Source organism: Gymnoscopelus braueri (genome assembly GCF_963280865.1).
Source record: "Gymnoscopelus braueri genome assembly, chromosome: 22".
NCBI classification, from domain to species: Eukaryota; Metazoa; Chordata; class Actinopteri; order Myctophiformes; family Myctophidae; genus Gymnoscopelus; species Gymnoscopelus braueri.
Window position 1 is genome coordinate 9,959,163 of NC_137624.1, and position 26,596 is coordinate 9,985,758.

The following is a 26,596-nucleotide window of genomic DNA, read 5'->3' on the forward strand; positions in this document are numbered from 1 at the left end:
ACGTATAGCCACACAGCAACCTCAAATCCTTGTCTGTTCTGGTCAGGATTCTAATGTTAAGGACCCCCAATTTGATATACAGCACATTAGGCCCCAGAGACCACCATTTGATACCATGTTGTTTTATCTCTGGGACCCCAATCTGCACTGTCAAATCTTCAGTGTTAATTTAACTCTGACAGTGTACAAATGGAACCAATTTCCATTTGGTTCCATTTATAAACAGTAACAGATCCACAAGGATATGTTTTCTTTCTATCAGTCATTTTCCTGGGGACCCCCTTGACAACCAGCGCTTCAGAACCAGTGCTACAGTATAAAGGAGTAGTGCATACACTTATAGTTGCATTGAAGTTCCAAATACAATGCCACTGTAGCCGGCACACTATTCTGTAGATGGCTAGACTCACTCATGCAGAGCCACGCTGTAAAAAGACGTGTGAGACAGAGAAAAACTCAAAGTGAATACTTCATTAACTCATTCAGTGCCAATTCAAAGTGAATACTTCACTAACTCATTCAGTGCCAATGACGTGTAACAAGTAATTTTTTTTCAAAACAGCGTTTTCAGTGTTTACACTAGATGGTGCTCTTCGCCAACGGCCAACCTATGAGTGATCCTCTGATTTCAGGAGAAGCGTATACCCGGATATAACGTGATCACAACAAACCCAGCCCCGTCCAATCTAATGTTAAAGGATTTAGAAGGAAAAGAAATGTCTCTGCTTTCTTGTTTTTTTTGCGTTTTTGGCGCCAATAACCAAAGAACAGAGGGTCGCGGTGACACGCTTTTTTTGCAGACTGTTCTGTTCTGAAAAACTCTGGCAGTGAAAGAGTTTGTTAATGAGGACAGAATAGGACAGAATAAGTAAGTAAGTACCCTTGGGAACCTACGGTTCCCGAGCCATGGTGTGACCCCTAGGGCAGGAGCCTATATGTCCTGTTTCTGTAGCGTGAAGCAGCTTGATGTGCAAGTACATCCCCCAGCCATGGTGTACGACTACGAGGACACCCCCTGGACAGTGTTGCCAGATTCTGTGAGAGAAACAAGCAACCAGGTCTAGGAAAACCAGCCCAAAAGAAGCGACTATGGGCCACATGAGCACTTTAACATATACAGCAGCTATTTGAAAATAGCAGATCTACAAGCTCACAACGCATCGCGATGCGACGCGTTGTGAGCTTGTAGATCTGCTATTTTCAAATAAAATCTTGCGGGGAAATTATAATAAGCAGATCTGGCAACCCTGACCCTGGACACGACGCTGGTGTGTCGCAGGAACTTATCCCTGAACTAACCCTTGGTTTTACAGCCTTTGGTATGACCTGGCCGGGGAATTGAACCCCCGACCTCCCAGTCTCAGGGCGGACCCTTTAACCGCAAGGTCTGTAAGCCTTTGATGGGAGGACACATCACATGAACACTAGTAACACATTTTAGAAGGGCTTGCTCTCTGTCTGTCTGTCTGTCTGTCTGTCTGTAGTGTAGGGGCCCCCGTACACAGTAAAAACCCTCTGTGTTAATTCATAAATGTTTTACTCTGAGAGTGCACAAATGGAACCAAATGGGTCCATTCGGTTCCATTTGTGCACTCTCAGATTTAAATGAATAGAACACTGAGGATTTTTTTTTTTTTTTTTTTTTTACAGTGTACCAATATTAAAACACTGCACTGGCTCCAGTAAGCCAAGCGTAAAAGCTGACATGACATAACCCAGTTCACAGCCTCTCTGTTTCGCAGCACACAGGTCGTCAATAAACTCAAAGATAAACTCTCATATAGCAATCCTATCAATTAGACGGAATATTATATGTGCTTTATATTCCATTGAGATTTGACATGGTATTGTTATCAATACAGTGCAGTGCTCTTCATGAAAAAAGAATCTTTAACCACACTTCTTTTCTAATGAAGTCATTACTACGAGTTGTAGTAGCCCTTGGAGTATAAACAATATATTTATGTTTAAGCAACCAGAATTATGAAACTTAATGAGCCAGTGACAGTAGTTATATTGTTATGTGATACTTAAAAATATGATATAGCTGAGATTAAATGCTTGATTGTTGTTGTTTAATTATTATTAAATGGTGCATTTATAGCACCAAAGCACTTTACAATGCGTTTCAAATTCACACGCTGATGTCACAGAAAACCATGTCATGGCATTGTGAGCTTGTAGATCGTCTATTTTCCTTTTCTTTCTTTTTTAGGAGAAAAAAAAGAAAGAAACTTTTTGAACAAATTGGAAAGATTTCTCCTATATGTCATAGCAAAAATAGGAATGGCACGTTGAAAGTGGTTAATAAATAAGGCTATGGGTGTATGATAAATAATTTATTGTCCTGCATTTGTCATTGGCCTCGTTATCCAACCTTTGGGCGTGGTTGCATCTGATACGCTGGCCCTCGGTTGGATAACCTTGCACAATGACAAATGCCTGGGTGATAATCTGTACGTATATTCCACGCAATATCCCATTATGGTATGTACTTTAAGGCCACTAAGCCAGTGGTTCTCAAACTTTTTCATGTCAAGGACCCCCAAAATGATATGTATTTGGCCGCAGACCCCCATCTCAAATTATTTTGTTCCAGGGACCCCCAGAAGCAAAGATTTGAGTCACAAATGTTTGTTTAAAAATATATATATTCAAAGGTTTGCACTAATGTTCACGATTTTTCAAAAATAGCAGATCTACAAGCTCATAGCGTGGCACTCGGTGCCGCGCTATGAGCTTGTATATCTGCTATTTTTGAATAGCCAAAGTATAAAAGGTTAAAGTGGTTAAAATTATTGTGATGCTATATTAACACATTATGCTGGGGACCCCCCGGAACGCCCTCAAGGACCCCTGGGGGTCCCCGGACCCCACTTTGAGAACCAATGCACTAACCATTGTGTGAGGGAAGGCATCACATCTTCATAGGTCCTAATAAAGATATGACGTAGGTTTTGAATCAATCACAAGAGCCAACATACCTGGTTATTTGTGACCTGGTGGTGAAATCAAGAGATCTCATTGATCGCAGGACTTCTATACAGCCCAGGTACTGGAAAATACAAAGTTGAAACACACGTCAGATTCTACACCAAAAAAAACATCAACATTGTAATTACATTTCATTTCTGCAGCAAGACAACAACAAAAAGCGAGTGAAAAGTATACTTCTTTTATTCTTACTGTATACAAATGTCATTTTATATTGTGTTTTTTGCTCTTTGTCCTGAACAGGTGTTTCCTATTAAGAAGATAGGTGTTACCGTGTTTAACTTCGTGCCTGCCCAACTTCTTCTTCCTTTTGACAGAATTCAAGTGTAATGTGTTTCCTTTGCTTTATGTTTTATTTAAAGGCCATTCAGAAGCATTGACTTGCCTTGATGTTGAAAGGTGCTGTACAAATAAACTTGCCTTACCTTCAAAACCTTTAAAATGTACCAAATCACAAGCCATCAATGTGTTCTAAATGTATGGAAAAAGTTAAATGAAATTAACCAATTAATGAATCACTGTTTGGCATATAGCCATAACACTTAAGTTTTGTATATGATGGCGTCACGTGGTGAAAATAGCTGATCTACAACCTTGTAGATCAGCTATTTTCACTACTTTGAGGAAGACAAAAGAAATTCTGCATTTCTGCCTATAGTGACATGCCCAAAATAGGGATGCCAGATTTAAAGTTGGAGTTGGAGCAATGTGTAATTCTATACACTAGATCAGTGGTTCTCAAACATTTTCATGTCAAGGAACCCCAAATTGATTTGAAAGATTTTGTGCCATTCTATTAAATTCTTTCATTGGGCTAACTTCTGATGCCAGTGAAATATTAGTTCCTAATTTGTTGGGGATCCCCTGAGCCGCCTCAAGGACCCATTTTGAGAACCACGGCACGTGATGATGCTTATGTTAAAAACATGGATGTAACGTTGCTACTGTGTACTACTATTAAAGATGAATGAATGCCAGAGAATTTAACCTTGAATTGTCAACATCACACATTTTTACAATAATATAGGAATAGAACCAATTATTTCAAGAAGATTGCCACATCTATTACAGGTTTAACAATATTCACAAGGTACAAAATCACACAGTAATAATGCTATCATGGAAAATACAGCATAGTGTAACATTCAAAGAAAAACTATGCTTATGGATAACAGTAGCATTCCAGATGAGTGATACCCATTTTTGCTCCCAGCAAATTATACCTTTTGAGAGCTCATATAGACCCCTTAACAGACGACGTCACACTGATAAGAACCAGTATGCGTGCAACCAGTATGCGTGCAATGAAACCCATTCTGTCAGGTCTCGCTAGGACGCGCCTCACCAGCCAACACACAAGAGGGGGTTGGGGTGTGCTGAAACCAGCGCACCCCAAAACAACAGGTTGAGAATTGATTGCATGAAACAATCACCTGTGCATCCAGTCTCAATGTTGGTAAACAAATAATTGGTCTATAAGGCTAGATTTTAAGTCCTATAGTGTACTAAAACTAAATTTAGTGCGTTGGGCCCTCGTTTGGTCCTACGCACCTGTCGCCTTTGTAGGTGTGGAAGAGACTTGATTTTTTATTAAAGGAGTAGTTCACCCATAAAATCACTTATTTTCTATCAATTACACACCCCATGGCATTGAATTCATGGAGATATTTTTGTTTTTGTCGCATTCCTAAGACAATAATTTGATGACCGGGGGTCTCGCCGGTAGGAGACTCAAAGAGTCTCCTTTGAGTCTCCTACCGGATACATTAGCATCATTCCGCCGGTCATCAAATTATTGGCTTAGGAATGCAACAAAAACAAAAAAAACTCCATGAATTCAATGCTTCATGGGGTGTGTAATTGATAGAAAATAAGTCATTTTGTGGGTGAACTACTCCTTTAAGTCCTATAGTGCAACTCTTACACAAATATATTGATTTTGAAATATGCTAATGTATTATGCTACATTTGTAGGGAGGGTGATAACTGATTTAAGCAGTCACACCTGGCCTGAGCCAATCTAATTAGGCTCTGAGCTACGACACACCTGTTGTGCATCAAACTAATCTATACACAGGATTCAGAAGGAGCCTCTGTACAAGACATAAATCTGCTCTCCTACCCTATTCACCCTTATTCTTGGCACTTCTCCGGGCGGCGCCATTGCCCTTTTCTGCTGCTTCATTCAATATCTGTCCACTTCCTCCCTAGTAGGCTGCAGGTGTAATGCAGGTAATCAGTGTGTTGCCAGAGTTTGCAAGAGAAACAAGCGGCTAGGTCTATGAAAACAAGCCCCCCAAAAAACTACTACGCTACGTTTTACCACTATTTGAAAATAGCAGATCTACAAGCTAACAACGCGTCACATCGCGACATGTTGTGAGCTTGTAGATCTACTATTTTCAAAAAAATATTGGTGGAAAATGTGAGATTTTTTGAATATTGTTTTAACAATCTTGTATGGGGGTCCCTGGCACAATGCATATTAGTCTGGGGGTCCTTGACATGAAAAAAAATGGGAACCACTGGTTTAAAGGACATTAGGAAGCAAGCCAAAATAAGCAACTACACTTAAGAATCAAGCCCTGTCTGCTTATTATAAGCAGACATGGCACCACTGGTAAACAGGAAACCCCTTGACATGACCTACTCCCCTACCTTCCTACCTACTTCCTGGGCGTGGCCAGGAATAAGGTGAATAGCAGTTTGTGCTGTGTAGCATACAGTTTCCACTTCATCAGTGAAATACTATGGCATGGCAGCATAACTGTATTCTGTATTGCACTGGAAAATAAAGTTACACAACCAACTGTAAGCAATTACTTCAGAACTGTTTTGTTTTATTGATAAGACATTGGATGTAAGGGCTTCATGTCTGTCTGACTGTCCTGTCTTACCATCATTTTAAAGCAGTGGCATTTGTGTTATAGGCTACTTTATAGATTAAGCTGTTTTAATAGTTCAAAAGAGGCTTTGTTAAGACAATGGCTGACTGACAAATATGTATGAGGTAACAAATCTGGGCAATGAGTAGCTTTTATTAGATAAAACGTTGCATTAAAAAGGGAATTGACACGGTTTCAGAAAGAGTAAAGGACTCACACCGGGGCGATTTTTTTCATGCGAATAATACGTTTTTTTTAAAAACCTTATAGAGTCAATGCAAGCTTCCACACCAGTTTCGCGGAGCGAAAAAAGCGTCTTTTAATTATTCGGAACGAGTCCGAATTTTGCGTATATTTGCATATTCGCCGGTGTGTAACCGCCTTAAAGTGAGAATAAAAGGAAGGGTGATAAAACTGGAGATCATAGCAAAGATTTACTAAAGACACTTAATGAGAACAAATGACTTAGTTTGTTACATTTCTGATCAGAATGCATGTGGATTGCTTTGCTAGGAAAGGGATTGGGTCCAATCGTATTTCCTGCAAACAATGCAACAGGAAATAAATTGGACTTATCAAGTGTGAAAAGGTCAATAGAACAATGTAATACAGCCCAAGCTCTACTGAATGTTTAAACGAACTCCAGCGGTTGTATTCTGGGGAAATCTTTCGGAGAAAATAGCAGATCTACAAGTTCAGTTTTGTTTTGGCAATTTTCAGCGAAGACATTTAGTGTATAGCAAAAAACAGAAGAGCCACTAGTATAGAGCCCTGAGTGGTTAACAAAGTATAGGGTTTAACTGGTTAAAGGCATTCTCTCAAACGTATTCATGCAGTACAAAAGGAATATTTTTTTATCCTTTAAAAATAGTTTCCCTCGTATTGGTGACCTAACCTAAAAGACAATGGTACCCTTTTTTTTTGTTGCTGTGCCATGCACAAAAGCAGAGATTAATCTCTAGCGCACGTACAGCTAACAACATATTGTAGTACAGCTAACAACATATTGTAGTACAGCTAACAACATATTGTAGGTCTGCATGTACCAACTCTGGGCTATAGACTAGAGCAGTGGTTCTCATCCTTTTCTGGATCACTTGAAAGTGTTCGCGGCCCACCCATCTGACCACTTAACATGGCAGCCTATCGGTTACAGTCAGTGGTCAGATGGGTGGACCACGTGCATTTGCAGAGCATGTTATGATGAATCAATTGATTGTGTTCCGGCTCGGATCAATGGAACAAACGTATTTCTATTATCTTATTATTACCATTATTATTATTATTACAATTACAATTATTATTATTATTATTATTATTAATATTTTATAATAGTATCCTATTTATCAGTATCACAATGAAAACTCACCTTTTAAGGTTTTAAAGAACAAATACTATGCCATTTTTTTTTAACATATAATTTTAATCATCATCAAAATCGTAACGTTTTGCCAATTATTTGGGGGCCAGTGTCCTCACGGCCTACCAGTGGGGTCCCGGCCCACAGGTTGAGAACCACTGGACTGGAGTTGTGAATTGTGTCACCATCAGTCAATGCCCCTTTAAAGTAATGGTGCGTGATGTGTGGGGGACAAGGCACATGACGCTAATTAAAAGTGCTGTTAGCAGAATTGCACATTGAATTGAACACATAGCAGGACCACAGAGAAGCCGGCCAGTGGGGGAGCGCAGGCCATTTCCCCTTCTCACGACATGGACTTTCGACAGCTATCGACCGGATGTGTCCAAACTACACACTCTGTCCCGATGCGGTTAATGGAATGGCATCCATTAGATACTCAGATACTCACATATATCCAAGCCTTTGGTTTGTTTTGTTTTGCTTGCAAGCTTGTCCCATTTCTAATGTTTTTTTTTCGGGGTGGGGGTGATTGTGATCATAATGTGAAGTTTGCTTTAACACATTTCACTTAACCGCACGTGGTCAGAATTCAAATTAGAATATTGAAAAGCAATGCTAAATGTTTGCATTGTTGTATATTTGAAAGAATAAAAATGATAAAACCTGAATTGACTTGTTTGTTCTATTGTGGATATTTTTCTCCATAGCTGGAAGAGGCTAAATCAGGGGTCTTCAACATTTTTCAGGCCAAGAACCCTTTAGCTGAGAGAGAGATGAAGCGGGGACCCCCCCCCCACTACATGTTGTATTAAATTGTGTTGCAGATTAAACTTTTTCATAGATTTCATAGATAGTTTCATAGACTTGTTTGACAGCACTGTCATCAGTGTATGTTGGATTCATGTTAATGTGTATTTTCAGACATTTAACCACTTTAACCCTCAATACTTAGTAAACTTGACCTTTCACTCTGTACTTGGTCTGCACTTTTTTCCCTCTACACCAAACCTATTTGCCTAGAATAGACGAAAATAACGCTGCGAGGCTTGTATATCTTCTATTTTTGGTTAAAGTTCTCCTCAAAGTGGTTAATGTAAAAAAAAAAAGATCCTATCATCCTATTTGGCACAATTGGCAGCCCCCCTGTGGTAACTTTGAGGACCCCCTAGGGGTCCCGGACCCCCTGTTGAAGACCCCTGGCCTAAATCAAGCATAATCACTCCTCATGCTTGTGTCCTTGTACCTACAGTACAGTGACTCATTGTCCATGTGGGGATTTTCACAGATTAAGACATTGAACACAACAAGCCTGTGCTCCTTAAGTGATGTATTCACTGTCTGGCAAGGTCCTCGTGTCTTTATATTCAGCTTTTTGTTTTGTTTTCCCTGTAAAATGAATGCCCTACTTCGTCATGAAAGAGTGTCACGCAAAAGTTGCAAAAATAGCTACAAACTTAGTGTGGGTTTTATAAATATTTAACCGATGAAATGTATTAATAGCTTATGACTAAATATTAACTACAATGGATACAAAAAAATCCCCATTTCCTGAAAAGTAACGGTTTTAAACATATAAGGTTTCCACTCGCCAGTGACGATATGATAGTTAGTGAACACACCAAAATTAGCAACATATAGGACCTACTTAAGGCGTCACTAATGGTGAAATAAACATGCATGTCTGTTCCACCATTTTAGCAAAGCAGTCATCAAGCTCACAAAGAGGATATACACAATCACAGAAACAAGGAATTACACCACATAAGCTATACTGTAGCTAGAGCTATACAGCATGTTGAATGTCAAAAGGTTCAAGAGGTTATATTGTAAAGAAAAGTGACTGCCTACAAGTATGTGGTAGGCCTATACTACTGGATTTTTGTGCTTTTGTTTTGCCAGCAAAGGCTTTCTCCTCATACTGTATGCTGTTGTTTGCTTTGTTTCTTTCTCCCAATGATGACCTTCTCTGTTTCCTGAATTATTCAATGTGTATTTTCTGGTCCCTGCTCTTTCACTCAGCCGTGCTGCTATATCCTACCTATACAGCTACGCCCACACAAGCACGGTTCCATTTGTAAATAAAAAACACTTAAGCCTGTATACTTCCTTATACGACAAATAGCGAAACTAGCTTATGTACAAGTTTATGGGTCAGCGATTTTAAAATGTTTTGAACGTTTCACAAATTTGGACTAATCTTGCCCACAGTATAGGGATGCCATGCAGGGTTAGTGTGGTTAACATACATTTTTAATTATATTGTGAAACTGTGATATTATCAAACATAACAGAAGGTTTACATTTCCCAAAAGAAAATGCGTGTATTTAATTCAGTCTGACCAGAAGCAGGGATGAAACGTATCCCTGCGCCGGCCATAAGAATAAATCATCAGAGGGGGCTTCAAACGCAGAGGCACACGCACACACACACACACGCGCGCACACACGCACACACACAGACACACACACACCCCGCCCGCCACCCTCAACAAATCCAACCCTGACCCTACTACTGTACCTACAGCTAAACCCCACCACAACAAGGGCATGGCGGGAACTGCTGTTTCAAGCTACAGTGTCCGTCCTCCCCCCCCCCCACAGCAGCGAGAGCTCATTGAACGAAAAGACAGAATGGAGACGGCAGAGCCGAGACCGAGACAGAATGGAAAAGGACGAGAAAAGATTGAAAAAACACCTTAGGTAAGACCACCTTACCTTTACGACGTATGTCATGCCCGGACCGCAGATCTTCTCGCCGGAGTGGATCCACCCTCTGGAGGGCTTGCTCACAAAGCAGCTACTTCCACTGGGGTTCCAGTCGTCCGCGGCGGGCGGGAGCTGCTCCTCCAGCCTGCACTTTTTGTTCATGCTGCTGGCCGACTCCAGCTGGGAGCAGGGGGGGCCAACGGAGGCTGAGCAGCACAGAGAGCCGCTCACACCAGAGCCTGCTGCTGCCGCCGCTGCCGCTGACACACTGGGTCCCGGGCCGCCGGAGCCGCCCCCACCCCCCTGCAGCTTGGACACGGCCAGGTCCTTGACCACGGAGGGCAGGCCCTTGATGCCCAGCAGGGCGCCCGAGTTGCTGAATTTCAGGCCAGAGACCTTGTTGATAAAAGTGCAGAGGGTGGTGCCTCCATCTTCCAGGTGGTCGGAGGAACCGTGGCTGTGTGTGGCGCTGGAGGAGGAGGAGGCGGCGGCGGTGATGGTGGCAGAGGGGTAGCCCTCGGTCCGGGGGGCGTAGGGCGTCTCGGCAGCAGACTGGGGGCCGGCCGAGACCTTGGGGTTCATGGGCAGGCCGTGGAGGAGCTCATCGACGGATGTTACTGACTCATTCCTGAAGCGGTTGTATTTGGTACGGTGAAGCATACCCTTCTCTCTCTCTCTCTCTCTCTCTCTCTCTCTCTCTCCCTCTCTCTCTTCCCTCCTCTCCACCAACTGACACACAGCCTGCCTCTTTCACAAGTGATCCGGCAGACGTGGCCGCGCCGCGCTGATTAACCTCTCCCGTAACATAGCAGCAGCACAAGCAGCGGCGAGCGCAGGCAGCAAATGCCTTGTAGCAAATCACAGGCCACCTGACTTTAATTTTCTCCACTGAGGTTACAGTGGTGGCAGTTGTGCTGAGCTGCTGTCACCGCTGTCGCCAAAAGCCCCAGACTGCCTTTAGGAGGATCCAAGGCTGCAATCCGATCCGTCAGAGAGAATGAATTAGAAACAAGCCATTGGAAACAGGTTTCTAGAAAGCCGCCAGTGTGATGATGGTACAGTTTGTTTGTTTTTTTTTGTGATGAAAAATGGTGCTGATGCAGATGATGCCGATGCTGCTGCTGATGATCTTTAGCCTCAGATCCACTGAAAGTCCGAGAATGGAGATGGTTTGTGTTGACGATGATGACTGCCTGGTCGCCGGCTCCGAGCTAAAGCATGACTCACTGATCTGAGAAAAAACCTTCTCGACAAAAGCCTTACTGAACACTGCAAATCACTTCCTGTTGGAAGGGGGAAAAAAGTCCTCCCACTTACAGCACACTACAACCAATCAATTCTCCAAATTTTCCCTTCTGATATTTCTTCGCCATTGTAGAAACGCTTCTCTGTTTTATTGTGTCGATATGAGGAAGATCTTTATAAAGAATATCACAGAGAAGTACTTTGATAATCTAACATGATGCAATGTGCTTTGTAACAATACGCTCGAGTTATTTTCCATTCCTATTTTCTCATACGACAAATGGATCAAATCGAATGACTCATACAGTATGAATGAATCACACAGTTCAAAATGAACACGAGTGAAATCAGTTATCTAAAACTACTGTGTGATTGACAGCTTGGATAAATCCTCTGCTGCAAGTCTTCCTTAACAGAAAACGGAGAAAACCTCCTCCGAAATCAACACAATCTATATAACAATATCATAAAGACACTGAGCTCCATAACGTACATGAAAAATATATAAATATAAATTAAGGAAAATGACAAAATGATGAAGCCATAGCAACACTATAAAATAAATGACATCATTTTGATAGCTGAAGGATGCTGGCAGTTTTTTTGTGTTTTAAGGGCATCATACATTTTGCACCACAATTCTGCAAACAAAGGATTAGAGAAGTCTACCTTACTGAGGGGTGTAGGATAAAATTTCAATCACAATCTCCCTTACACCAAATTACCCTGATTTATCCAAGCCAATGGAAACAACTACACGGAAACAAAACACAGCGTGAAGAACATCATTTCTCTGGCAGATGAGTCACTGAAGAAATGGAGAGGATGAGAGAAACCGGCTTAAATATTCTCCTTAGAACAAGCAGCAGTGAATCCTCCCTCATCTCTCCTGGAGCCCAGAGCACGCATCCCAGACACCATTCATGTAAAATGTCCTCAAGAGGAGCATCTATAGCGAAGCCCAAAAGACTGACACTCATTCATAAGCAGCTTCCTCTCTCCTCTCATTCTGCTGCGGATTTCGCACTGCTGCAGTCCCTCCCAACATCTCTCCTTCCTGCCTGGCAAATACAGGAGAGGAAAAAAAAGACAAGCACACGTCTCCCTTCTCTGCTCAGAAACAAAAGGCAAAATAGAAATGGAGGGAGGAAAAGACAGTCCTTCAGAAAGCAAGAGAAGAAAATGTTACAAAAAAGATTAAAAAAGAGTAGAGGACAATAGAGGCGTGTGATATTAGTCTTTTATGTGAATGAAATAGCTGGCTGGCATAGCAATGTTTCTGTGAATGGAAGCAAGGCCTTTCTGCCTCTGCAAGGCAATCCCTAGGGATGGAATGGTCTTATCCAATGAGAAGCTGGCTGGATGACTCATTCAGGGAAGGCAAGCAGAATAGTGGAAGAGACCATTCCAAATGCAGGTGCACATTGTGTTCACAGCTTTTATAATGCTACATGAATGCTACATAGAGTATAGCTTTAGATGTGAGATAGCCATGTGAGATGTCTTCCTACTATGAGATAACGAGAAATATCAAAGGTTGAAGAATATCAAAGGGTGTCAAATATAACACATGCACAAGCACACCCCTCCTTTTCATCGTTTGACATCATTATGAACTATTTTTCAGCAATCATATGAATGGTCATTTATACGTTCATCTAGTTGGTTATGCTTTATTAATGTATGGCAAACACCTGGTATATTGTTCAATGATCTGGTAGACATAAAAATGTACTGACATCCGGTCAATGATATATACATAGGATATTATAGGATATAATTAAAGTTATAGTATATGATTATAGGTTATAATAGGATATGATTATATATGATTTTAGGATATCATTATATGCTATGATTATAGGATATGATTATAGGTTATAATTATAGGATATGATTGTAGGTTATATTTATAGGATATGATTATAGGTTATGGGTATAGGATATGATTATAGGATGTGATTATAGGATAAGATCATAGGTTATGATTATATGGTATGATTATAGGTTATGATTACAGTTATTATAGATATGAGTATATGTTATGATTAAAGGATATGATTATGTTATGATTATAGGATAATACATTATTAGTTATGATTATATGGTATGATTATAGGGTATGATTATAGATTATGATTATAGTTATTATAGATATGATTATATGTTATGATTAAAGGATATGATTATGTTATGATTATAGGATAATACATTATTAGTTATGATTATATGTTATGATTATGATGTGATTAAATTTTTATTTTAGTTAATTTAATCATTTTAGTTCACTTGCGTATTTCTGTTTTCCAGTGCTTTACACTTCTACTCCACTACATGTCAGAGGCAAATATTGTACTTTTTACTCCACTACAATTTTTTCACAACTTTAGTTCGTTATTTTCTACTTTAAGTATATTTTCATGCCAATAGTTGTTTTTAGTTTTACTGTTTGTTTGTTTGTTTTACTTTGAAAATGTTGAATACCGGATTTGTACTTGTATATTGTGATATTGCTGCTTTAAATGCTTTTACTTGTCTTGAGTACTTCTTTCACCACGTACTGCTTCCATGTACTTCCTATTTATTTTGCTATTCCTTAAGATCTCCAGATATGCCTTTCAACTCAGAACTCTGAATCATTTTATTGCCAGTTTAATAGGCAAGACATTATTTTCGTATTTTCTTTTTTACTTTTTCAAGTAGTCCAAATAGCCGATCTACTGTACAGCTTGTAGATCAGCTATTTTATTGCCGCATGACACTGTCATACGACAAAGTATAAAATAGGACTTAAGAGGTTATAAGGTGCCATATTATGACACAAGTGAGATTTCCAGTCAGAAAACCTGATCTTTTAGGGCCATGTCATAAGATGTATCTGTATTGTTATAATGTGTAGCATTTCAATGCTTGTGGTACAATATTTTACATGAGGAATTGCACAAAAAAAATCTATCAATCAATAAATTAATTAAAAAAAAAAAAAAACACATATATCTGCATTGTGGAGGAAACCTTATATGTCCAAAACCTGTTCCTTTTTCATTTAAAAAAAAACAATTTAACCAATTTAAATAGTGAGCTTGTAGATCTGCCATTTTCACTACTTTTGTGTGACACTCTTGTATGATGAAGTAGGGCATTAATTTACAGCAACAAAAAAACATAAAAGGTTGAAAGATGGACATATACAAGGTTACTTGCCCGACAGCAAGGATATGATAAAGTAGATAAAGAAATGGATGTTTTTGAAGGATTGAGTATCCAGACACCACTCCACTCTCACACTGTTGCCAGGTAACCAAAAAAAACATTCTAAAACCGGAATTATTTTCAAACTGGTGCTTCATGAAAATAAAAAAAATAAATGAATAAAAATAGACCATGTCTATGGAACTGCGTTGCTAGGGAACAGCTTGGGTACAAGTTTATTTCCTGCAGTGGTGGACAAAGTACATTTACCTGAGTACTTACTTGTACATCTAAGTATAGATGTTCTAGATCTAGAGTATCTGCTGGCTACTTTACTTGAGTGTTTGCTTTGTATTTTTGGATACTATTTCAAAGACAAATATTGTACTTTTGACTCTGCTACATTTCTATGAATTATGAATTAACCACTTTAAGTTCTGTTTCAAGTATAGTGAAAATAGCAGATCTACATGCTCAAAAAGTGTTGCCATGTGTTGTGTTGTGAGCTAGATCTGCTATTTTCTCTATTATTATTTTTTCTTTATATGTCTGGAAAATCTTTTTGAAAAATATCAGAAGTTTTGGTGAAAAGTGGGAGCAAGGCACTGAGGTCAGTCCTGCCAACTTAGCTTGCATTTGATTTGGTGCCATCTGTGGCGTTAATGGTCAATATCTGTAAAACAGCTATATTTAATTGATATATTGCTTTTAAAGAGATTCTGTATGGAAATGTAGGGAAATTACCTTTATGATCTTTAGAATGCCAGGAGACAGGGTCTCCAACATTGAAAATAAAATTCTAAAATAGCTATTTTTAATAGCATAAAATAGGGTTAAAACTGATGTAAAAATGTTTAAAAGTAGCCAATCTACAAGCTCACAACCTGTTTTATTTAATATTACAGGACAATACAGAAACATAACAGAAGAAGAAAACAAGATATTGCACATACATTCTTCTAGGCCGTGTATCCGTGCCCACTGCCCAGCACTCCACAATAACTTGGCCAATGTCATGCCTGCTATTACCCTGGGGCCCTGGGCTGTCTCCTCTGCCTCCTGCATCTCTACCACAAACGAGGGCAAACTAAAGCCAGCAGCCAGTTTACTTAATTATCACATTGATTGGAAATAGGGGGGAAACAATTAGCTACCAAGCTAACAAAAGCTCATGAAATGCACATATCTCAATGTTGTAGCTAATCTGCACAAAAACGTGTGTGTGTAAGTGTGTAAAAGCAACAATTTATTGATGGGGGGGAGTGAACTTACCATGCTTGCTGAGTGCATGTCTCAAGTTGTATGCAATGCAGCTGCAAGATTAACGAGCTGCAGGACCACTTTATCCGATTTTTTAAATAATTTAGAATTTTTAAACACATTTTCTCTGGGGGTCCCTGGACCCTGGCACAAAACATTTTCAGATGGGGGTCCGTGGCCAAATACATAATACTTTGGGGGATCCTTGGCATGAAAAAGTTTGAGAACTATACTGCCCCAAACTAGCAGCAGCTTCGCAGGCTTGTTAAATCATCAGGTTTTCCAGGTTCCCGGTTTGTGTGTGATTTCACTTGTATTATGATGGTAGCCTAAAGCCAAAACTAGTCAGGATAGCGATGTGTTATTATGTGAATTGAATATGTTGACAAAATGCGAAAAGCCAGATGTGCATTATTTGAAATTAACAGGCCAGTAATGGTGCTTGAATTGGTGCTCAGTATAGTGTAGAGGATCTTATCAGCTAGAGGATCTTATCAGTAGAGGATCTTATCAGCTGACTGATGCAGTGTTTCTACTGAATACTACAACCATAACAACAATCATAAAAAAAGACTCTGCTGCCATCTAGTGGAAACTGAAGTACAGCAGCTCAACAGACCAATCTGTCATTAACCACTTAAACCCTACACAGTTGACCGGGGTCCCCCAGGGCTCTATACTTGTTTTTTTCCATATACACAAAATTCACAAAATCACAAAATAGCCGATCTACGAGCTCATAGCGTATCAGGTTGTGAGCTTGTATAGATAGATTGGCTATTTTCGCTGAATGTTTGCTCTAGAATAGGGGCGCTAAGGTTCATGTGGTTAAAGATAACTTATTGAATATAAGATATAAATATTTCACACTGCTGCGCACTTTAATGTGTCAGTAAATTTAACCATCATTGGCACTTACAGCCTGATTAACATAGTTCTATTTGATTTGACTTAGGTGTACCCTAGTCAGATTTCTAGACCAATAAAAAAGGTAATGTGTGCATATTTAAAAGAAAGGTCAAACATTTTCTTTCTTTCTTTCAGATACTCAAGGCTTATGGTGTCCCTCCCAACCTACTCCGGACCATGGCGGCCATAAGAGACAATGGTGATGACCCTAGACGGCAACATCCTGGCAGGGGTGTTGCAGGGGGACACTACCTTCCTCTTGATTAAAGCCCTGGTCAATGCACTTAGTGGGCGGGAGAATGAACAAATCTTATATATACATATATACACCTAGGAGGTCTAGATGACTCCCTGTTGTACTTTTAACAGACCTAAGACTATGCAGATGACATATGACTGCATGCTATCTGACCATGTGGAGCAGGCACAGGTGCTTCTGACCAGAGTGGAGACAGTGTGCCAAGGTTGGTCTTGTGATAAATGCCAATTAAAACAATAAAGAGGTTATCATATATAACACTGAAAGTGGTAATTTACTTTAAATACCTGGGCTCATGTGCCAACACAACAGAGAAAGACCTTAAAGGAGGAGTTCACCCAAAAAATGACTTATTTTCTATCAATTGCACACCCCATGAAGCCTTGAATTCATGGATTTATTTTTGTTTTTGTGGCATTCCTAAGCCAATAATTTGATGACCGGGTGTGTATTCGGTAGGAGACACAAATAATCTACTTTGTGTCTCCTACCGGATACATTAGCCGGTAGGAGACGGGAATCAAATTATTGGCTTAGGAATGCCACAAAAACAAAAATAAATCCATGGAGGGCTCAGAATGGTATGGACCACCATATGCGTACGTCCAACCTCCCCGCAACATGTCAAGTCTCAACTTCTCAGCGACTGTAGCGTCCGTTCTTCTATACGCCTGTGAATGCTGGACCTTGTGGTCTATATAATTAGAAGTCCCTGGATTGGTGCTACACCCTCCCAAGATGCAGGGGAGGGTGTATGGAGGATGGAGATGACTGGAGACGGCACTGGAGGGCTTGTCCGAGGTTGACCCAGAGAGTTTAGCCCATGAATGAGATCCAATGTTTGACCCCATGGCCATCACTTACACAATGGATGAAGCCAAGAAGAAATCTCAGGGTAGGACCCTGTTCTTTTTCTTTGCTGCTGCTGCTGTTGTTGTTGCTGCTGCTGATTGTGTTGTATGCTGTGTATGTGATTCAAGCTGTTGCTGTATTGTTGTCATATTGTGTCGTATGTTGGGTTGTGTCTGTTGTTGACGGTAGTGAGTGAGTTGTTGTGACACGGTACAGTATGTGAATACTACGCTGTGTATAGCTATACAAAAAAAAAAGAAAAAAGGATTAAAGCAGCACTATTTAACTTTCTTCTTCTACCCCGGATTTGAACCCGGTTTCCTGTGCAAGTGCTGATAGTTTTTACCATTGAGCTAATAGAGCCTGCCTGCTTGCTCAGGGGATAAATTGAATCTTGACCAAAATTCGTGTCAGATCCTGTGTCTAGGTGAGACATGACCTTTACAATCTAAATGTCTCAATAGAGGAACAGGGAGACAAAATACAACCAAAATACACCCCAATTGTAGAAGTTAGAAGTTATCTCTGGGGTCATGTGATTAACACCGGCAATGACTGCCTTACAAAGGTTGCGGGACCTGGGTAGTCCACCCAGCCTGGCGGAGACCAGGCTGGGTTGACAGTGAAAGCAAATGCTTGATTTCATGTTTACATTTTATTCCCCTATTTTCCTTATTATTTCAGTTGAATGGAACGGATTCATTTATATCATTAGTGGTTCTGTAAACCTGTGTGCCTTTGACATTGATCATGACATTTTATTTTCACTATTTTAGCAAATGAGCTACTTAACATTTATAATGGAATTCTACTTCACTCTGCCCGCCTTACAATATGCTGTGTGTAGACTTGTATATAGCAGTTATGTAACACCTTTGTAACAAGGATTACTGTACATGTTTCTGATCATTTAACACAGAGTACTTTGGGTTTGTCCTTTTAGTCACAAGAGGGTGCTGTTCCCTACAGTAGGTGTTCAATGTTGGCTATCATGTCACTGCTATAGAGTTCTTGAGCTAGCTGTGTAGGTTATGTAGAAGTTATGCATTTGCTGTCATGACTTCTAAATACACCAAAAATGATTTGCAGAGAGCAGAGTACATTTCTGACCAGGCAATTTGGGTGAATACAGTCTAAACTGTGCTCTTTAGACACCTTATTGCAATGTGATTTTACTGCCCCCATGTGATACAAGAAAATCTAATCATGATCATAAAAGAATCCTGAAATAAGGCTTCATTATGATACAGTATATGCTGCCCTACCAATAAATAACTACAAACCTATTGGATTTTCTTCCATCTGTCTGTGAAATAGAAACATTTACTTAGTTCACACATACAAAATAACTGCAGAATAGACAAACTAACTACAGACTACTACGTTTCAGTTTTGTATAGAATAGGGTACTGTAGGTAGTTTAATGAACAAACATACTTTTATTGATTCCTAGGGAAATGCAGGTGTCATAGCATCACTACTATGCATGAAACACTAAGGTAAGAGGAAATAGATAGAGAAGTAGTAAGGTAGCAATAAGAAAATAAGAAAAATAAAACATTAAAGAGAAGACTTAAAGAAAGTCTAGCCTGGCCATCTTCATCTGGCATATTATATAGTTTCTTATAGCAGCCAATCAATTTAATATATCTTAATTATTGGCTACTGTCTGTGCTGTTCTCTGTGAAGGCGTGTGAAATTAAAACCTTTCCCTACAGGCATTTCAGGCAACACAGCATGAGTAATCGCTACAAACATAAAAATTATTGTGGAGTGGAATAAAATTCCTCTAAAATCAAAGGTTTCCATGGCTGCAAACCAAAGCTCATCTCAATCACAGCTTCTCAAAATCACAGAATAGAATCATGCATGAGGTCTTTCAGAGTAAACTCAATCAGTGGAGCTACTCTTCACAGTGACTTTAAAAAGACTTGTTTTGCATTATAGACTACCTTTAGAGCCAAAAGCCTGTTTGATTAGCCTTTTACTGTTATGGTCAACTGTTGAATTGAAATTCCCCCAAAAATCGAATTGTTGTCCAAAGGTTATTGGATGGTAATTAATGTTTGACTGACTAGCTACTATAAGGTAAACTAACTTCTACGACACAATGCTCTATTTGATCATAACAGAAAATAATTGCACTGCAGATTATGGGGGAAAAAATTGAATACAAAATTGTGGACTTTAAACAAAAACGACAGTTGAAAGCTTAGATGTAACTGATCACTTATAAGAAAAGAGAAGCACTGAGTGCAAACGTTTTCCTTTCTTTCTTTTTTTGTTTCGTTAAACAGAACAGTTATATCTCCCTAAACTGAAACGTTCAAAATAATTTAACAGAGCGACACAAGACAAAACCAGATAATGCAAAGTAAGCATCATCATGGGTACCACACTTATTAAGCATCCACAGTATTCTCCTACTCAATCATATTTGTCTCTTTTAAACCCTGCTTGAATTTTAAGACTTGTTTCCAATATTTTTATGGAACAAATGTAAATAATTCAGAGCCAGATAGTGTGGCAGACAACAGTTGGAGATGAGTAAGGAATCTAAGTGGTTCTCAAAGTGGGGTCCGGGGACACCCAGGGGTCCTTGAAGGGCCCCTGGGTGACCTTTACATATCTGTAACTCAGTGAGTGAACAAATGGACCCAATTTGGTAGCCTCACATCAGCAGTTAGTTTTCCCCACCACTAGCCAAAGTGACGCAAGGGGACTTTTGACAGGGCCATACCGAAAGTAGGTTGCTTTATTCGGATACGTGCGTGTCACTGCCCACCCCTGCCGGTTCTCTGATTATAATTGTTTTAAATAGGCTCTGTCATGATTAATTGACCACATATATGAAGTTAAACAACTAAATTCTATCCGAACGATATCTTAAAAGTAAATTCCGTGCCTCAAAAAAGACGTTTGAGAGTGATTTCAAGTTTTAAAACCAAAACCAAAAACAGCGGACATAAAATGGCTGCCGTTCCATTTTGGTCGGCTGCACTCGGTTCCATTCGGTTTCACTCGAACTCGCCACCTGCTTGGCCAACCTTCGCTGTCAATCACAGAACAATGAGCGAGGACGCTGATAGGAGAGTTCATGTTATGAACTCCGGAGAAACGCCCAGACAAGCCTGTAGGCCAGACTCACTACTGAAATCAAATACAAATGAGATTTCCGGAGGGAGGGGTTTACCAGGCTACCAATTTGGTTCCATTTCTACACTCACAGAGTAACGGGGGTCCGTGGCCTAATGGCATACCGAACTGGGGGTCCTTGACATGATTAAACGTTTGAGAACCTCTGCGCTAACTACATTATGTTGAAGTTATCTGGGAGGATGAGCTACTGCTGCCAGAGCTCTTTGTCTTCTGCCCCCTGGTGGCACTGGGCTGGCGCTGCACTTTCTGGCTGGAGGAGCCCTCTCTGTTCATGTTCTTGTCACTGTGACCAGCTCCTGCTTTACTGCGCACTGTGAGCACAAAACAAACACAAAACATGAGACACAAGATTGTGTCTGTATGACCTACATCACAGCTTTCAAATAACTTCTTACAAAAACTGAGAAAACATGCATCAGAAAGATGAGATACAGTGGGTCATGATTATGTTCTTTCAATATTGCTTAAAGTACACATATCAACATCCACATTAGTTGTAAAGGGGCACAAAAGCGCTTTTTTTAAAGATCAAATAAACACTGAAGTCACACAATTCTATTTTAACCTAAGTGATTTTTGTTATCTGTGTCGATTCTACATTTACTATTATACACATCGTAGGCGCTGGGCGTGGAAATGACAACTGTGCTGCGTCAGTCGGAAACCAGCAATGACACTTGTGCTCATGGCTGCCCACTTTGAGCCAGGTGTATGTAAGATAGGGCCCTATAAACACATTTCCCACTGGACAAAACACACGCTGGATTTTGTCTTGAGTGGGAAAGGCTACAATCTGCCTTCATTGCCAGGACTGGACTGGAAATGGCTCTGCAGTAGTTTCAGGTATTTCACCAAAATAACTATATCTACAACTATGAAAACCATATGCTGCCCCAAGTTACAGACAACTTGATGAATACTATGAAGATATATTAAGTTTATCATATTTGTAATTCACTTTCTAGCCCCTTTAAAACAACAATTGACAAACACAAGGTGAATACATCTACCTGAATGAGATGATGGCAATGATACACTTTTACAACACCCTTGAACAGGTTCAGTTGCGCTTTATATCCACACACATGCACACTAGGGGTTTCACCAAAAACTAGTCAACACTGTCGGCAGTAGTCAAACTAATCGACTATTATAATAACTACTAGTCGACACTGTTGGCAGTAGTCAAACTAGTCGACTATTATAATAACTACTAGTCGACACTGTTGGCAGTAGTCAACTAGTCATGGACTGCTCTTTCTAGATGTTAACAGATATACAGTTGTTGCTTGTTGATAGGGAACAACAATATAAGACAATTTTTCCATAGTTTTTGTGCAATGGGTGTGAAATGGGGGTCGGGGGTATCATGATCCTTTAAGTTTATTCTTTATTTATATTATGTACAAGGTAACAAGATCATCTTAAGTATTGGATTACAGTTACCATTGTACCTACAGTAAATCTCTTGATGACAACTCCGTACTTTGATAAGCTTTTGTTAGAATGACTAAAATTACTATTTATTTTCTTTTTGTTTCTTTGTGTGGTCCTACACAGTCAGTGTGACATGCCACAGTAAAATTCTTCAACTTCCTGCCTTCCAAAATACAACTGTCATTGTCACCTGACCAAGAACTCCTCTCTCGTTTTGTCACTGAACACTTAAAAGACTTAGAAGTCAACTAGTCAAACTATCAAACTATTATGAAAAACTTGGCAACTAGTAAAAATCAATAGTCGTGAAACCCCTCTTGCACACATGCATAATACATGCATAACACACACATTCAAACTCCCATGTCCTCGTTTCCACGGTATGAACAAAACACGTGTCATTCAGATACACCCCTAATTTGATGCAACAGGCACTGTACTGTATGTGTACAAAACACGACTTGCACCCGAGGAGAAAGGCAGGCCAAGCATACGAATGGAGCTACACAACACAGCGCAGCAACGGGGACCTTGAGAGTGAGCGTCTTGCTGGCCGCAGACCACAATCTTAGTGTTGACCCTGGTGGGCCGGGTACCAGAGGATGAAGGGGGAGGTGCAGGAGGCTTAGGGCTCTTGCCAGAGACCACACTATCATCTTCTTCAAGAAACAAGAAACAAGAGGCTTTTTTGTGGATTTATAATATACACCTAAATTAAAACCACAAGAAAGGAAAATGACAGCACATGTAGTGAGTGAGTGGAGATGTGCTGCTGCTGGTACACTATTAAAAAAAAGAAAGCAAACGTTTTATATTCTCTCTCTCCTCAGTGTCCCCAATGAGAGGAGGCGAGCGTTCAGAGAAAATAGCAGATCCACAAGCTAAGGACTGCTATTAGATCTGCTATTTTCAGCAAAGACATTTGGTGTAGAGGGAAATACTATCAGACACCAGTCAACAAAGTATATACGTAGGGTGGTTAAAGGGGATGTGTAAGTATATGTTTTTGTTAGAGTCAAAGCTCTATATTACGATAGTAGTCATTTCTATAGAGAGTGTTCGTTCAGTAACAAGGGTCTCCCTAGTCTCTTTCCGAACTCTTCCACTATCTTCAAATGCTAAAGAGAGTCTGTAATAGACTCTGTACATGGCTGTAGTTCTATTTTCCAGAAAGTGACATGAACATTTCCTGTTCCGGCTGAGTTTCCCTTAGCTTCATTGGCTCAGCTCCATACTCTTTGAACAAGAAACACACATGACACTTATGTGTTTCCGGTTGAATTACTGCAACTCCTTATACTCTGGGCTCAGCAAAAAGGTCATCTCCCGTTTTCAACTGGTGTCAAATTCTACAGCTAGGTTAAGTTCAGGGTTGATTTTAAGATTTTACTGGTGACTTTTAAAGCCTGGCAAGGCCCTGCTCCCAGCTACATCAAATCTGTTTCCGGTTGAATTCTTGTTGAAACACAGCGTGTGTTGTGTTTGTGGTAACTGACCTCTGTGTTCTGCAGGTGCTGTGGTCAGACTGGTGGTGTGGGAGGTGGTCGACGAGTCTCCCAACGTAGCATCAGCTATCCTCTGCCCCGCACACATGGACTTCAACGTCTGGAACACTGCCTGAGGCGCCACGTTCATCTTCAACAGATCCACAATGATCCTAGATGGATAAAATAGCAGCCATGTTTCCATTTAGCCTGCACAGCAAAACCCTCAGTGTTCCATTTGTCCATTTGTGACTGCGAGCGTAGAAATGCAATCATATGGACCGACCCTTGCGGGTCCATTTGGTTACATGTGTACATTCTCAAAGATAAAGCTGTGTTCCGGAACTTCTTTTCATGCATAAAACCAATCTGTATGTATGGTAAAGCAGTGGTGTGCCATGACAAGTCCAGGTGTGCTTTGGGATTTAGTGACAACCACACATTATTATTGCAATACAATTTTGGCATTTAGCAGACGCTCTTTATCCAGAACAACTTACAATAAGCAAGGTAAACTCATACATCAACTGCAGAGAGACAGTGTAGTGCCTCAGTAAACTAGGATCACAGGTGAACCAAGAACCAAGCATCAGTCTAAACTCTAAACAATATATTATACTATCAAAAAATGATCTGTACATTGAAACTATAGAAACTATAGGATACCAGGTAAATAATGCACCTACCATGTGTCTAAATAACATGCTATCTAAAATAATGTTTTACCTTTGCATAAGTCTGCATGGTCATCGAGGCTAGGTCAAGTGCTGCTATGATATGAACAACTATACAAAAAGTTATGAATTCTTTCTTTTTTAAATGTACTATACCCGTAGAGGCCAATTCTACACCCTAAAGAAATATGTATTTCAAAGTTTCCGTCAGAGCAAACCCGAGGTTCCAGATTTCATGTGAGCAGTTCATGTTAACAGTGTGGTTGGCTCATTGTACTGCCTGGTTAACTGCTTGTACTGCCTGTAACTTTAAAAAAAAATCATCAATAAAGTATTCAATCAATCAATGGGGGTCCTTGAAACTAAACAATTGGATAACCACTGGGTTATATATTACATGAACCTACTTGAAGATCTCTTGATCTATGGTGATCCCAGCAGCCTGGGTGAGCTCGAACAGCTCGCTCTCCTCAGCGTTGAGAATCTTCTTCTTTTTCATGGCATATTTCTGGACATTACTGGTCACCAGCACATCAGGGGCGCTGGGCGCAGACTGCCCAGACTGTTGATACATCACTGACACCTAGAGAAATATGCAGTTACAATGAATCATAACCAGTGGTGGAAAGTAACTGCATGTACATGTACTCAAGCACTGTACGTAAGTACAATTTTGAGGTACTTTTGAATATATTGGAGTATTTCGATTTTTCAGTACTTTTACTTCTCCACTCCACATCTCAAGAGGCAAATATTGTACTTTTACTCCACTACAATTATTTGAAAACTGCCGTTACCAGTTACTTTGTAGATTTTGATTGTTATTACAAAACATACATTAACCACATTCAGCCCTATATACAGTACATTTCTGCCATTTGAAAATAGCCGATCTACAAGCTCATTGTGAGCTTGTAGATCTGCTATTTTCAAAAGATATGTAGACATTTTATACATTTGAACACTTGTGAAACGGGATATACATTTTTGATACCAATACTTTTGTACTTACATTTTGATACCAATACTTTTGAAATGTAATTCCAGACTTTTACTTAACAGAGTATTTTTACATTGCAGTATTGATACTTTTACTGAAGTAAAAACATTGAGTACTTTTTCCACCACTGAGCATAAACACCAGTGGTGGAAAAAGTACTCAAATGTTTTACTTAAGTAAAAGTATCAATACTGCAATGTAGAAGTACTCTGTTACAAGTAAAAGTCCGGAATTCAAAATTTACTTGAGTAAAAGTACGAAAGTATTGGTATCAAAATGTACTTAAAGTACCAAAAGTAAAGTACTAAATGTTTGAAAATAGCAGATCTACAAGCTCACATGATGCGATGCGTTGTGAGCTTGTAGATCGGCTATTTTCAAATAGCCTATGTATAAAATAGGGCTAAAGTGGTTAATGTATGTTTTATAATGTAATAATTTAGATCTGAAAAGAAACTAGTAACTAAAGTTTTCAAATAATTGTAGTGGAGTAAAAGTACAATATTTGCCTCTGAGATGTAGTGGAGTAGAAGTAAAAGTATTGGAAATTGGAAATACTCAAGTAAAGTACAAATACCTCAAAATTGTACTTAAGTACAGTACTAGTAAATGTACTTAGTTACTTTCCACCACTGGTTAACTTGCATTGGTTCCTTTCTCACTAAAGACTACACTCTAGCTCGAACATACACTTTAACAGCTGTTAATAATGATGAACATACGGTCTCGACAGATAAATACGTTCCGATTGACAGATTATTCAAAAACAAACCAGCCTGACCATAGATATAGAAACCTTTATATGTCTATGAGCCTGACATCAACACGGTCCCACATAAAACACGTCATCATTGTGCGACCCCATCAGAAACGCGTCATCCCACGGAGGGACACGCCCCCTTTGGATTACCGTATTAAATATTATTATTATTTTTATCATGGATCAGTGGTGGAAAAAGTACTCAAATGTTTTACTTAAGTAAAAGTATCAAGACTGCAATGTAGAAATACTCTGTTACAAGTAAAAGTCCGGAATTCAAAATGTACTTCACTTGAGTAAAAGTACAAAAGTATTGGCATCAAAATATACGTTAAGTGCCAAAAGTAAAAGTACTAAAATGTTTGAAAATAGCCTATGTATAAAATAGGGCTAAAGGGGTTAATGTATGTTTTATAA

At 39.6% G+C, this 26,596-nt stretch overlaps 3 protein-coding genes across 3 annotated transcripts in view; 1 reads left to right on the forward strand and 2 right to left on the reverse strand.

Annotated features, from left to right (window-relative positions):
- shc3 (SHC (Src homology 2 domain containing) transforming protein 3) overlaps nt 1-10,608 on the reverse strand; it is a gene marked incomplete at both ends in the record, with an annotated part of 28,957 nt that extends 18,349 nt beyond the window's left edge. The window contains 2 exons of the mRNA XM_080419660.1: nt 2,985-3,055; nt 9,958-10,608. Of these exons, the coding sequence (XP_080275786.1) occupies nt 2,985-3,055; nt 9,958-10,608 (722 nt within the window). The remainder of the gene's footprint in view (nt 1-2,984; nt 3,056-9,957) is intronic.
- The window catches only part of zbtb7c (zinc finger and BTB domain containing 7C), a 400,030-nt gene that overhangs the window by 146,295 nt on the left and 227,139 nt on the right, over nt 1-26,596 (forward strand). The gene's annotated exons all lie outside the window — the stretch shown is intronic.
- LOC308077985 (mitotic-spindle organizing protein 2-like) lies at nt 20,690-24,995 on the reverse strand. The gene is made up of 4 exons (XM_080419015.1): nt 24,827-24,995; nt 23,758-23,918; nt 22,792-22,920; nt 20,690-21,135 (listed from the first exon to the last, which is right to left on the reverse strand). Exons 1-4 carry the CDS (start codon nt 24,991-24,993, stop codon nt 20,981-20,983), a joined length of 612 nt encoding a protein of 203 aa, XP_080275141.1. The 5' UTR covers nt 24,994-24,995; the 3' UTR covers nt 20,690-20,980.